The following is a 14,367-nucleotide window of genomic DNA, read 5'->3' on the forward strand; positions in this document are numbered from 1 at the left end:
TAAACTTAAGCGATCCTAGGCAACAAAGTCTATAATATCCCAAGGGAGTTCCAAATGGTATGGCCTACGTTTATCTCTTAAAAGGCTACTAAAATTGTACCACTAAGGGAGCATTTGATAGGCACGTTACACATGGTATCAGAGCAAAACAATATGAATAAGTTAACAATAATTTCTACATGTGTTTACTTAGTAGTATTATGACTTGTAAGCTCAAGAGTGAAAGAGTTGAAGATATTCTAAAAGAAACAACCTAAATTGTATGATCTTAGTTTTCTACACATCACGTGAAAGAAACACGTTATCAAGATTGAAATTGAAGTCTAAATCAAAACCCTTGAAGATTATTCGATGCAATGCAAATAAGTGCAACTAACAAGGCCATGATTCCAAAGCTACAACTAGTAGACAAGGCATACTTATGGTGGAAGCAATGGTGCTGAGATAACACTACCACCAAAACCCTTGTAATTTGGGCAAAAATTAAGAGGGTGATAAGATAGAGATACTTACCTTCCTATCATTTGATCAAGATAAATGAGTTCTTTATCTCACGTCAACTAGGATTAGGCACAGAGACCTATTGTTGTCGCTTCATAACATTTCAAAACTACACCCCATCTATGGATACTACCCAAGCCAAAGCCTTGATCATGCCAAATGGAGACCAAGTTCATGAAGATAACTAAATTAGAGTGGATACCAAAGAAAACTATGGTGACTCAAGAAACCAAGGAGAGAAGTATCAAAAGTGCAGCAAGGTAGGGCACATCCGAAAGAGAGATCTCAATCATCAATGCTTCCATTGCAATAAACTAGGATATACCCAAGTTGGTTGCCTTCAATTGGATCAAGAAGATGAGGAACTAGTAAAGAAGCCAAGCCGCACAAGTCCAATCAAGAATCAAATAGTAATGAGGGCCTAGAGCCCACTGTGACCTTTGAGGATGATTAATTACTTTAGAATGATCTCTATTGAATGTAAGAAGCCTTATACTTGTAATAAACATTACCTTACAATGGCCATTGTACCACAAAATAGTACAATGAACTTGCCTTTGATTTCATTCCATCATCTTCCTATCAAGCATGTGCAAGATTCAAGAGGGTGCTCTACACTTAACCATATCCTCACACTTTATGCTATCATCAAGAAGTGTACAACTTAGGAGAGATGGAGCTATTGTTGCTTTATGAACTTCCGCAAAGCATAAGATACAATGTCTATGAGCTAGGCTTGTGTACAATAGATAATATTGTGATTATCTCAAACATTACAAGCATTTGCTAAGATAGAGACGTCATGATAAACCTTGAGAACACCACAATTATGTTGTTTAATACCCCCACCAATGGATCAAATGATTGGTGCCTCAATTTAAATATATTGGGGAGATAGTTGAGCATGTTTAATGATACTTCTATTTGGGGATTACTTTTGCAAGACCATGATGAGAAGAGCAATTGAGGATAGACTAACCCAAGGCTATGTGGCATTAAGAGCCATGGAGTACCGATCTATACATACACAATTCTAGGAACCCTGGACAAAGCTCACTCTTTGACATATTGGTTACAACCTGCACTCTTACACAAATCTCCTAGTTGGGATGAAGTCTATATCATAGGAGATCTATAATAGAGCACTCATGACCAAATAGAGGGGAGATTTATGATGGATGGGAGCAAATGGAGAGAACCATAGTGACTGACTTCCAAATGATCAAGAGTACGCCATCAATGCCACATGATGAAGTCGGGGCAAAGATGGGAGCACCACCTAAACAATGATTTTTATGCATAGGCTTTGAAGCCTTCCAAGACAGAGATACTCTAGAATTGCTATAGGGTCAGCTAGACAACTAGCATTGCAAGGTGACATTGAGTGCTAATACAATCAAACAAAACGCATGGCTGGAGCTACATGGGCTACATATGGATTACATTCCATCTCTACAAAACATCTTGGATTCCCCTTTGTAGAGCTTGGTTGAGTGAAGCTCAACACCTCAACACAATCACTAGAATGAACATTATTCAACTACACATAGCCAAGACATGGTTTATACCTACACAATCTACGAACAAAGATGGCTTTCATTTACGTTTATCCTCCAATTGGTTTATGATCCAAACGAGATAAATGGACACATAATTCCCATGGAGTACCATGTGCCATGGTCAACATTGCGCATCCTCACATTAGGTACAAATGAGACCGATCACTATGGAGCAGATTCCCTTTTCCCAAAGGTCCACAAAAAACCAACTTTGCCAACGTGTGCAAAAGACACTAGAGAATTACATATGCAAATGCCCACTGTACTATGAGATAAAAGGGTGCTTCCACTCCATGTTCCTAGAGGGATTTGAATGACTATCCAAAGTAGTGGACCTCCCAAATCAACACTACCTTGGACTCTTCCTCTTGGGGTTGTGCTGATATAAAGACCACCTCTTACAATCCTCACGGAGGCACCTTGGGGATACATGATAGCACACCCTTACTAACTTTTCAGAGTTGCAGCTATATTTAACATTGCAGCACATACTGTAGATCGACCTGTGTGGGACAGAAGCTCTCAAATGTAAGATTACCACGCATAAACCTTGCACAGAATTATAACTCCCATCTGCAAACAAGTCAACTAGTGAGCAATGAGTGGCCCTGTTTAACAACGTGATACAACCATTAGAGTAAAGAACTAATGTGATAATGACTACCAATGTGATATGACTACCAGAGTAAGGAACTACACATGAGCATCACTGCTTTAGCTGCAAAAACATAAGGGTAACACAGTTCTGAAGTTCGAAACATTGTTGTTAGTCATTTGCAAACGTGCTTGGAAACATGACCGTGCACCATGTCATAACATTCAGCTGAAAAGCTTTCGATACCTCTCATGCGTAGTCTAGATACATATTTTGTATTTGTACAGTATGCTGAGAATTTATCTTTAAAATATGAACTGTGGCACCTCTAGACCAAATGAGGCTACTCTCACCAAAAATTCAGCACCTTCTGGATGATTTATGCTGCACAAACCACCCAAACACCATCATCTTACCTATAGATTAGATCATCAAAAGAACATCAAAAGAGGTCAATAGTGTTCATACAAAACATACTTGATGAGCTGTTATACCTTCCAGGGACAAAAGTGAAATCTCCCTCCATCGACCCTTTTGGACTATGTGACGTGCTGCAGCTTGCATATTTGAAAGGTTCACAACCTGGTTTCAGTAGCGGGTACTGTGTTACAAAACCAATGGATGATTAGTTGCAACCCTCCAAAGATTGTCTAGTTGTCTTTAAAGACCATGACAAGCAGCATATCAGGATCAAACGCACCAGGCCAATCACAGCTTCCCCGCGTACTTCATTTTTCAAAATCTTGTTTTCACGTATCACCCAATGCCTCCTCAAGAGCTGGCAGGATCTAAAAGAACAAAAGTGTGGACCATTCCCCAGAGGAAGCAACTGCATACGGACAAGGTAGCCAAACATATACTTATCTTCACCATCATCCTGTACTGAGGAGTGCTCAGGTACAAAGACAGCAGAGCAACGAACCTGCACCAAAAGCCCTGTCAGACAAGTAAACCTGCTGACCCAGAAGAAATGTTTCTTTCAGTCTCTGCATACAGAATACAGCTGCAATTTACACCAAGATTCAATCAAAGTTGGCTCTAAAGGATGCCAGATGCACATAACTTTTACAATCTGAGAAGGCCCAATCTTGGTTAAATACTCTTTTAACAAATGGACCTACATAAACTGAAAACATGGCATGTCAACTACATACACAGAAGACATGGCACTTGTTGGCTCAGATTTGCAGTAATTGTAAGAGAGAGAAAAAAAGAAAAAAAGATATATTAACATCTGCTGAGGTCAAAAAACAGCCTATGAGACAAATGATCATCAATGGCATATTGTGCAAAGAAGATAAGTGATGTACAATACAGTCCCCATTAGGGATACAACAAGAAGAGGATGGGATGGATAAATGGAGCAATACATGGCTACTGTGCGGCTGAAGAATGATACACTGACGATGCTGGTTAGGATCACTGGGAGCAGAGTATGTCATACATCCCTAATGAGATAGTATGGGGGTAGAATCTAGACTGATCCCTCAGCTCTGTCAGGTATTGCTCGTGTCAGTGGCGGATCTCCCTCATCTCTCTTTGGTGTAGACTGTGTTTGGTGCCCCTGCACCCGCAGTCTGCATGCTGCTCTAATCTCCTCAGTTCTCTGAACTATCACCCCTCTCTGTGTAGGTGCGATGTGTGTGTTCCCTGTCTAGAAGAAAGCAGTGAGTTGTGAGTCTGCCCACAGCTCTGCCACTGCCCGCCAAGCTGCGCCCAGTTCACCCGTCTGCTGATCTTGCCGTTTGTTCCCTACACCTACACCACTCTGCACCTCTACAATTTGAGCCCTGCCTACTCTAACTATCACTGCCAACACCACCCGCTAGCGCCCGTCAGCTGCCGCAATTGCAGCGCCACTCTGGTAATCTCTGCTTCTCCACAAGTCTGCCTCCACAACAAGTGCATTTACTGTTGCCACTGCCATCAGCCACCCTGCTCAGCCTCTTGCATGACATTTTGTGAAGACCCGCCCAAATCTCAATTTGTACTGCCAAAAATTGGGGCTTTTGCCCGATTTTTGTTCCCACGTGTGAATCTTCACCAACAAGCCAACATTGCACCATTTAGCAGCAGCAAGACAGAGAGTGAAAGAGAGCAGAGTAGAAAGTGTGCACGATTTGTGGGTACAATGACGAGTACACCACTTTAGGTTTTTAGAAAGATATATATATATATGAAAGTACAAGTGCTAAGGGTGTGTTCACACCCGAGAACATTAAAAGGCACGAGGCTCCCAACAACCTCCCACCTAAAGGCAATGTGCCTTAAGAGGAGAAAAGAATCAACTAAATCTAGGTACGTACAAAGCTGAAATACATATATCTATCCAACTCCCATCATCTGTTGGCAATGAGCAAACTGCTCTGCTGGAAGACCCTTCGTGAGAAGGTCTGTAGGATTATTATTTATATGCACTTTGACAAGCTCAATGCTCTTGCTGTCAAGTACATCTCTAATGAAGTGGTACTTCACATGTATGTGCTTCGTCTTCACATGAAAGACGGGATTCCGTGCTAGCATGATAGCACTCTAACTGTCACAATGGAGATCAGGTAACTCTGTAATGCCAACCTCTCCCACCAAACATGAAAGCCATAAAGCCTCCTTGCATGCCTCAATGGCAGCCACATACTCTGGCTCTGTAGTAGACAATGCAACACACTTTTGTAGCCTGGAGATCCAAGAGACTACTCCTCCTGTAAAAGTAAGCACATACCCAGAAGTCTACCTTCTGCAATCCGCATAACCACCATAGTCTGCATCCGTAAAGCCAACGACAGATGCCTTCTGCTTTCCAAAGCAGATGCATAGCTCCTTTGTGCCTTTGAGGTATCTCATAATACCTTTCACTGCTTCCCAATGCTTTTTGCCAGGGTTTGCCATGTATCTGCTAACCACTCCCACTGCAAAGGCAATGTCAGGACGTGTAGCACCCATAGCATACATCAAACTGCCAACAACTGAAGCATATGGTATCTTGGCCATTTCAGCCTTCTCATCATCAGATGTAGGGCTGTCCTCTGCACTGAGTTTCATATATGGAGACAATGAAACGCCAATTGTTTTCCCCCCCTCCATATTGAAATGTTGCAAAACCTTGGAGATATACTCTTGTTGAGATAGATAGAGCAATTCTTTTGACCTATCCTTGAGTATTTGCATGACAAGAATGTGATTTGCATCACCAAGATCCTTCATGTCAAGATGCCATGAAAACTTTGCTTCAATGAGTTCAACGCATGAGTATCCTTGCCAGCAATCAGCATGTCATCTATACACAGAACCAAGATAATCACGCTGCCATTTGCTACCTTCTTAGTGTACAAGCAGTGATCCACTTGACTTCTATGGAAACCTTGAGACTACATAAATGTATCAAACTTATGATACCATTCTCTTGGTGCTTGTTTCAGCCCATACAAACTCCTTTGAGTTTACATACCATCTTTTCTTTCCCTTTTTCAACACACCCTTCAAGCAACTACATATATATGTCTTCATGCAAATCACCATGTAAGCATGCATTCTTTACATCCATCTGTATGAGCTCCATATCTTCAGCTGTAACCAGGCCCAAAATGGTTCTCAATGTAGTATCCTTCCTTGAACCAAGACGGTTCACCACAATCTGTCAACATGACATAATCAGCCACATTGTTTGCACCAGGAATGAATCTATAAGGTTGTCTAGTAGCCCTAGACGATCTCCTAACCCAATGATCATTGTTTGCTGGCTGTTCCTGCAAATTTCCATTTACAGCATGCTATCCTAGCATTTCAATCTGCAAATCAACATTAACAACTTGCTGTCCTGACTGTTCCTGCACATTTAGTGGCTCATTATCATGGGCAATAGCTGGCTTTCCAGCATTATTTTTTACATTTACAAGTTCATTTACAGCAGGTATTTGTTGCTGTACAACGGTCACATTTTGCTATCCAAAAGGTATTTCTTCCCGGAATACAACCCTACGGACCTCCTCAGTCTTTTCGGGTTATTTATGCATGCGATCTTCCCGGAAGATAACATCATTACTGCATATTACTTTCCTTTTCTCAGAATGCCATAATCTATACCCCATTTCACCCTCGTCACCATATCCTAGGAAAATGCATTTACATGACTTTGGCTCAAGTTTCCTGCATTTTTCGTTACAAATGTGCACAAAAACCTCACAGCCAAACACTTTCAAATGAGTATATGAAGGTGGCTTGCCTGACCACGCTTCTAGGGGAACTCCCCCCCAAAGACCTATTTGGTGACCAATTAATTAAGTAAACGGCTGCCATAACAGCCTCTGCCCAAAAACCATGGGTTAATGCAGCATGAGACAGCATCGTATGGACCTTATCCTCTATGGTCCGATTCATACGCTCTGCAACTCCATTTTGGGGTGGATTATAAGGGGCAGTGAGCTCCCTCTTTATCCCTTTACTGTCACAAAATGCCTGAAAGGCCTTGGACACATATTCCCCACCATTGTCAGAGCGAAGACACTTAAGTGTCTTATCTGTCTGATTTCCAATCAATGCCAAGAATTTTTTTGACTTGTCAAGCACTTTATCCTTGCTACGAATAGGATAAACCCATACCTTTCATGTAGCATCATCAACAAAGGTAACAAAATATTTCTTCCCCCCTAAAGATAATCTTGGCATCTCACATACATCTGAATGTACTAACTCTAGAGGAGAAGATTTTAGCGAAAGAAACTTTTTATAAGACGTCTGTGCATGTTTACCATAAACACAATGATCACAATGCTCAAAATCAGCATAACGAAGACAAGGCAAGAAACCCAAACAAAAAAGTACTTTCACTCCAATTTGACTCATGTGTCCCAACCGGCCATGCCACAAAGAAACACTTGGTTGCTTGGTCACGACAACAACATGATCACTCACACTAGATACATGGAGAGAATACAAGGTATCACTTTTACAACCTCTGGCAATCACTCTAGATCCCTGACAAATCTTCCATTTCCCATCACCAAAGGTGGTATGAAATCCATCATCATCTAGCTGCCCTGTGCTAATCAAGCTCTTCTTGAGCTGAGGTACATGCCGTACATGCTGAAGTGTGAAGACAAAACCATGCTGAAACTGCAATTGCACACTGCCAATACCTACAATGTCACATGTATAGTTGTCCCCAAGATGGATAACACCATGTCGACCCTCTGTATAGACAGAGAACCACTCACGATGAGAGGTGACATAAAAGGAAGCACCTGAATCGAGAATCCAGATATGCATATCATCATCTATATTTGCAAGTAAAGCATGTGCACCAAAGTGTGAAGAGACCAAGAGTACGTCATTCCCATTGTCACTGTCATAAGTGACTACATTCACCTCTTCAATTTTGACACTGCTCTTCTTAGGTTGACCCTCTTTCTTGTTGGACCAAGAGGGGGCGCAGCAGAGAGTGATGGAGGTCGAGCAGGAGTGAGTGTGAGAGTGTGACAAGCTTGAGTGAGAGTGTGAGCACAGTGAAAGTGCAAATCGATAAGAGTGTACCAACAATGTCTTGGTACACAAAGAATAAAATATATTTATATGTAGGGCACGTAAAGGGTGTGTTCACATGTACAATGTGTGTGTACTATACATGGAGGTTACCGGGCCTTTATCCCAACAACCTCCCACTTAAAGGTCCGATATGAACCTCTAGCTAACCAACCCCCACTAGTCGAATGCAAAGCTCGTGCTGAGCTTTGCTTAGACTTTTAGTGAGAACATCTGTATGGTTATCTTGGGTTTTAATCTTGGTCAATGTGATTTGGCCATCTTCAAGAATCTGTCTAATGAAATGATATCGCACATCTATATGCTTTGTCTGTGAATGATACATGGCATTCTTAGCCAAATACACAACACTCTGACTATCACATCCCAAAACTGCAGTACCCATAGACATGCCGAGATCATCTGCAAGTCTGCTTAACCATATAGCTTCCTTAGAAGCTTCAATAGCTGATATGTATTCAACTTCTGTGGTAAACGGTGCAACAATATTTTGCAACCTGAAACACCAAGAAACAGCCCCACCAACAACCGTAAAGACATACCCACTAGTGGATCTACGAGTGTCCAAGTCACCTACCATGTCTGCATCACAATAACCCTGCAAACTAAGTGCACCCTGCCCATAGCAAATACTTTTTCTTTGTGTACCCTTAAGGTATCGAAGAATACACTTGACAGCCTCCCAATGTGCTTTGCCAGGATTTGACATAAACCTGCTAACAACTCCCACTGCATGAGCAATGTCTGGACAAGTAGCAACCATAGCATACATAAGAGAGCCACAAGCTGATGCATAAGGAACTCCCTTCATAGCATTTGCTACGACGTCATCTTTCGGGCTGTTGGTAGGACGCAAGGATTATTTTAAAGATATGTGCACCTATCTGGATTTGTTACACTCACCTTTACATACAACTGCCTATGTTTTGCATCCTATATGGAGATCAAAGAATCTAGGTGGTGATAGTGAAGTGCATGAAGGTTGGATGAATGTGATTGAGAGGTACACTCTTCATGATGTAGCAAAACAAAGTATTTTATATGATAAATTGGACATGTATAAGTCAGAGGCAAATGGATATACACACCCTCTTGCAAAGGATGTGGCAAGGATGCACCAAGGGGTGAAGTGGTGGAAAACATTTAGGGCTTGCACATCTCATTTGCAACAGCTGGCTATTAAGGTGATTTCTCAAGGTACTTATGCATCTCCTTGTGAAAGGAACTAGCATATCTTGTCTTTGATACATATAAAGAGAAGAAACAAGTTACTTCTAAAGCATACAGAGAAACTTGTTTATATCCACACAAACCTTTGCCTTGTCTCTAAGATCAAAGAAAGAGAATGGGAAAAAAATGAGATTACTTTGGAAATGCTTAATAAGGAAAAGGATGATGATAGGATTTTCGCAATTCAAGAATTGCAAGAGGAAGAGTTGGATAATGTCAATGTTACAGCACGTAGTGCTTCTCTTGTTGAGCAAGGAGAGGATGATAATAGAAATGATGATGAGGAAGATGAGGAGGAGGAGAATGATGAGGATGAGGACATTAATGACGAGGAGGATGAGGAGGGTGCATCTTGCCCATGATTGTCATATGTAATCTTTTTTCCATATAGTTTGCTTCAGCCTTCTACTACAATCTAAAGTGTAGACCAGCATTATGGCATGATCCATCCTTTGCCTTTTATGATAATCTTTTATAAACTTTTAATATCTATCCTTTCTTGGATTACTTCCACCTATAGGCTGTAGCCATCAGTGCTTCAATTGTATCTTGGCTCAAACGACTTAAAATCAAAATCTGAAATCTTTTTGGTAGATCAATGTTGTGAACTTGTAAGTTGTGTCTTCAATCTTGATTATTCATTGGCTTATTAGTAGACTACAGTGTCTATATTATAGAATCTAAAATTGTTTAAACAATGAAATTTTAGTTTTTATTATGCATGTTAGCTTAATACTAGATTATATACATTTTTATTGTTTTCTATTATTAAAATTAGAGCAATGTATGAATCAGCCTGAAGGCCTGAATCATACTCCAATTATACTTTTATACCGGTCTACGTTTGACACATGATTGCCGTATGAAAAAACTATAGCTAGCATTATTGCCTCGTACATGTACATTGTAGACCTCCAAGATATCTCTATTGGACCCCTCGATCTTTTATATATATTCAAGTATGACCCCTCACCCCATTCGAGTTCTTGTTCCTTGGATAGTATCAGGGAGAGGGGTCTTGAGACTATGTCCACCTCATATCAAGGCACACACTATTTAGGAGTTTCATCCCAAATAAAGAGTGCCACAACAACAGAGAAGTGTAAAAATGTAAGTGACCAAAACATATAAAAGAAAGAAAGGTGTTCGAGCTAGAAGGCTAGACCCAAAAGCCAAAGGTGCAAACTAAAGTTTCACCTTCAATAACAAACCCAAGGCCATTAAACAGTAGCAAGCTTTACTGCAGAATCCGTCCATTGAATAGAATATCTTTTACAAGTATCTATATTTCTTTCCAAAGGAACAAAATAGTGGAAGAAATTAAACATTATCAAGTTCGTCCCCCTTTTGTTTTCTTCTTTCTTCCATTGTTGTTGTTGTTGTCATATACTTACTGTATTTTCTTTATGATGTTTACTTCCTTCAAGATTATTGGTGTATACCAACTGTTGATCCAAAATTTTTCATCCAAGTCCTGACACTATTTTGAAGTGGCAACTTGGGCCAAACTCGTGTATGCAAGCAAAAACTGTTGAATGACATCGTGGTGTGATAGTGAATCATACTACAAATTGCAGATGTCAAGAAAAGTGACAGGATGGTATGCACACTCATACCCTATCAGAGAGACAATAAAGTTTGCAAGGAGCATAGAGTGTACAGCAAACACTGAGAGAAGAAAAACTCAAAAGAAGAGTGAAGAATGATGAACACTAAAGCATGCTGAATAAATCATGTTGATACAATGCAGCAAAAGCTTGAAGATGACTGCACTATCTTAGCTGATCAGGCAACAGTATCTATAGGGAATCTCCACAAGGAAGAGAGTCAAAAACGCAGTCCTCTAAGCAATAACGCATTAAAGGTAAATGCTGAATGGTGAAGGACAGCTGTAGAGGGAGCGAAATGTAGTCCTCAAATGCTATCAGAGAGGAGAGAGAAGTTCACCAACAACCACTGCACTCTAGAGTCTTGAGGAACAGCATGACGGCCTGCCTCTAGCTGAAATCATTCAATAGCAAAACACAGCATACTAGGACAGCAAACAGCCTATAGGCGATGATATGGATGCCTAGAAGATGCCAGGCTGCAAAATACAAATTTTAGAGTATGAGAAAGATGGCACCTGCATCAATCCAATGTCCCCCAGTCAACATGAAGATGTAAACCAGCTGGGCAGCAGCATCTAGCCATTAAACGCAGCTTGCAAAGGAAGGAACAGGCCGGCATGCATCAGACAACTGCGAAGGATCATCCACGAACTAAGTTGCCCTCTTGGTAGGGGGTAGGGGTGTAAACAGCAGTGGCAAGGCTAAGGAATAGAGAGAAGACTAATAGAATGGAGTAATCTAATAGAAAGAGTGAATGGATGAATGAATGGTAGTGTGTCAAATGAAGGGAGTCAGTAGCCTATTTATAGGCACAAACAGTTTGGAGTGGCACTCCAAAATGTGGGCGCCCAACCATTTTTGGGGCTGTAAGTGTGAAACCTGAATGAGTTGATGAAAAGAAATGCAATTAATGAACGGCCTTCTCAACAGCAGATAGATGACTTCACGAAACCTACACCAAACCACAACATAAGGTGAACTAAGCTAATTTCTAAGTAAGGGCAGGTCGGGTTAACAGTAAAGTGTAACTAATATAAAATGCTAGACGGCCGAGATGTGTAAGTCTAAAATACAATGTTGAATGCCCACAAGGTTGAAGAAAATCAATCTCTGAAATCAGGAATATGTAAATGACCCATCTATTTACTGACTTTCATAAGCCAGCATTGGTGCTACACACGTGAGACTGTTTTGTGTTCCCCGTGCTCTACCCTAAGATGCAACAAGCTAATGCCGAAGGTTAGGCTGTTGCAACATTTGCAGTGTTCTATACTGGTCCATGATGTCACCAGTGTGCTGCTAAGAACAACACTGATCCTTGCATGCCAAACGAATGCTGTTAAGAGCAGCATCAACCTACCAATAACAGTGTAAGTTACTGGGACATCGTATATAGCCTTGACCAGCAGAGCTATGTGTTCACAACCCAAGGCCAGGTGAACTTCGTAACTGAATAATCAAAGGCCTATATTGTGACACACTAATTATTAATTCCCTATATCCTTCAGCCCTGCTTTCAGCGCCATTAAAGTAGCCGGTTGATGCTGAGAGAATAAAGTCAAAAGTTGAAATTTTTGCCTATCGCAAAATCATTAACCTCTTCTATTCAGGAATCCAGAAGAGGGTATGGAATGCACCTCAAGTTACTCGCTATTAGCTGGTACACTTGCTAGGCCATGTGTCTGAGTGATGGATGCTGGCTTCCACAAGTACCTGAATAACTAAGGTTCTGTTTGCATGTGCAACATGCATGCATCTGTGGAATTTGGTCCACCTTGGCAGATAATTTATTCTAGAAGAAGTTTGGCATCTTTCTATGGTATCAGTTTGTATTGGAAGTGTCAACAAGTTACAGGTTCAAAATTGATATGTTGCATAACACATTTGTAAGAATGCAAACACATCCATAATAATACATGAGTATAAACAGCAATAGCATTTTTCACTTTTCATCAGAATTGAAAGCCACAGAAACTGCTGACTGATATACAATTAACAGCATTACTAGATTACACAAGCATGCACACCAATAGAAAGGAAAAGAATTTCACACCTGTACACCACAAGTGATGGCCTCTGTACATAAGGGCTCCCGCTCTGGGAAAAGGCTTATGCTCCGAGCTTGATCTGTCTGTTGGATACTGAACATCCCCGTATTTAAACAAGCACAGTACTCCTCAAGCCAACGCAACATCGCATCTTGCATACTACTAGATGGTGGTACACAACTCATCATTTCACCATCACTATCCAAATTTCGAGTTCCAACATGGATCGAACCATCACTACAGTCAAGAAAGAAGAACTTACGCAATGGAATAGAAGCTGCAATAATAAGCCATTTTCTGGAAGCTTCTAAGTGTCCCCAACGACGTATAAGATGCTGTGTTAACAAAATGGCCAATTGCAAAGATAGCAGATAAACATTGACAGTGTGGTCATAGATACAGTAACCACCAAGTAAACCCACAGAATGTTTCACTGCATCATCATCCATGTCATCCTCAGGTGTGTCCTGCCCATTTAAAAACCGATACAGCAAACGAACTGGTTGTGGAAGGCTCCAGCCAAGCTTTCTTTCAAACTGGTCTATTTTTTGCTCACTAAGACCAGGTTGAAGTGACTCCAAGAGTTCTTGGGCATTACTGGAAGCCCAGGATTTTAAAAACTCTAGGACTTTCTTCGTACGGAGCACCAATGGCAGTGGATAAAACTTGAGCAAGCTTGCAAACCAACATCTGTAAGCTTCCTGAGACAGGAAAGTTTCATTGTCAAGACTCAAAAACAAGTGTGTGCACATGTGCATGTGCGCATGTGAGGATGATTGATATGCATCGCACAACTACCATGGCTTCAAATTCTTCTTGGCCATTATAACCACCAGGCTATCCCCCATCAACCATACCAGGGTTCAGCAATCCTTGTAAATTTCAACTTAATGAGATAATGAATTGTGGTTTCACCAGGAAAAAATGTGTGTGTGTGTGTGTGTGTGTGTGTGTGTGTGTGTGTGTGTGTGATATTGAGAAAGACCCATATATTGACTCTCACTTCTTCTTTCAGAGATCATTTCAGCCATTTTGTTTCATTGCCTGTCCCTTCATGAGATTAATCACCCTGTATTCACCTCTTTCTCAATTCTTTCAATAAAATATGTAGTTCTTCTTTTTTTGTTTTTGTTGTTTTGCAGGCTGCAATAATTGCTTCTTCCAACCACCACAAGAAGATAGATTAAATGCACATATCATCACATAAAAATGCATCCAAAGTTTTAACTTGATCCAACATGAAAAGACTTGCAAAAAAAGACAAAGTTCTAAAAACTGGAAACTTTTAG

The 14,367-nt window shown here is 40.8% G+C and overlaps 1 protein-coding gene and 1 pseudogene across 4 annotated transcripts in view; one reads left to right on the forward strand and one right to left on the reverse strand.

Annotated features, from left to right (window-relative positions):
- Positions 1-2,328: 2,328 nt before the first annotated feature.
- Positions 2,329-14,367, reverse strand: part of SKIP16 (SKP1/ASK-interacting protein 16) — a 48,769-nt gene continuing 36,730 nt past the window's right edge. The window contains exons 2-6 of one of the 4 annotated variants that reach the window (XR_015691059.1): positions 13,084-13,779; positions 3,356-3,577; positions 3,150-3,256; positions 2,742-3,039; positions 2,329-2,633 (exon numbers count right to left, since the gene is read on the reverse strand). Coding sequence is in view for 2 of the 4 variants with exons in the window: in XM_087679219.1 (XP_087535345.1) it covers positions 2,961-3,039; positions 3,150-3,256; positions 3,356-3,577; positions 13,084-13,779 (1,104 nt within the window). In the remaining 2 variants the exon portion in view is untranslated. Of the gene's footprint in view, positions 3,040-3,132; positions 3,257-3,355; positions 3,578-13,083; positions 13,780-14,367 lie in introns of all 4 variants that reach the window. The other 3 variants (XR_015691058.1, XM_087679220.1, XM_087679219.1) reach the window with 3 other exon arrangements.
- On the forward strand, positions 9,063-9,782 carry LOC148034279 (uncharacterized; annotated as a pseudogene).

This window comes from Lygodium microphyllum, chromosome 6, assembly GCF_053477565.2.
Source record: "Lygodium microphyllum isolate KBCC chromosome 6, Lygodium_microphyllum_v1.1.10, whole genome shotgun sequence".
NCBI lineage: Eukaryota > Viridiplantae > Streptophyta > Polypodiopsida > Schizaeales > Lygodiaceae > Lygodium > Lygodium microphyllum.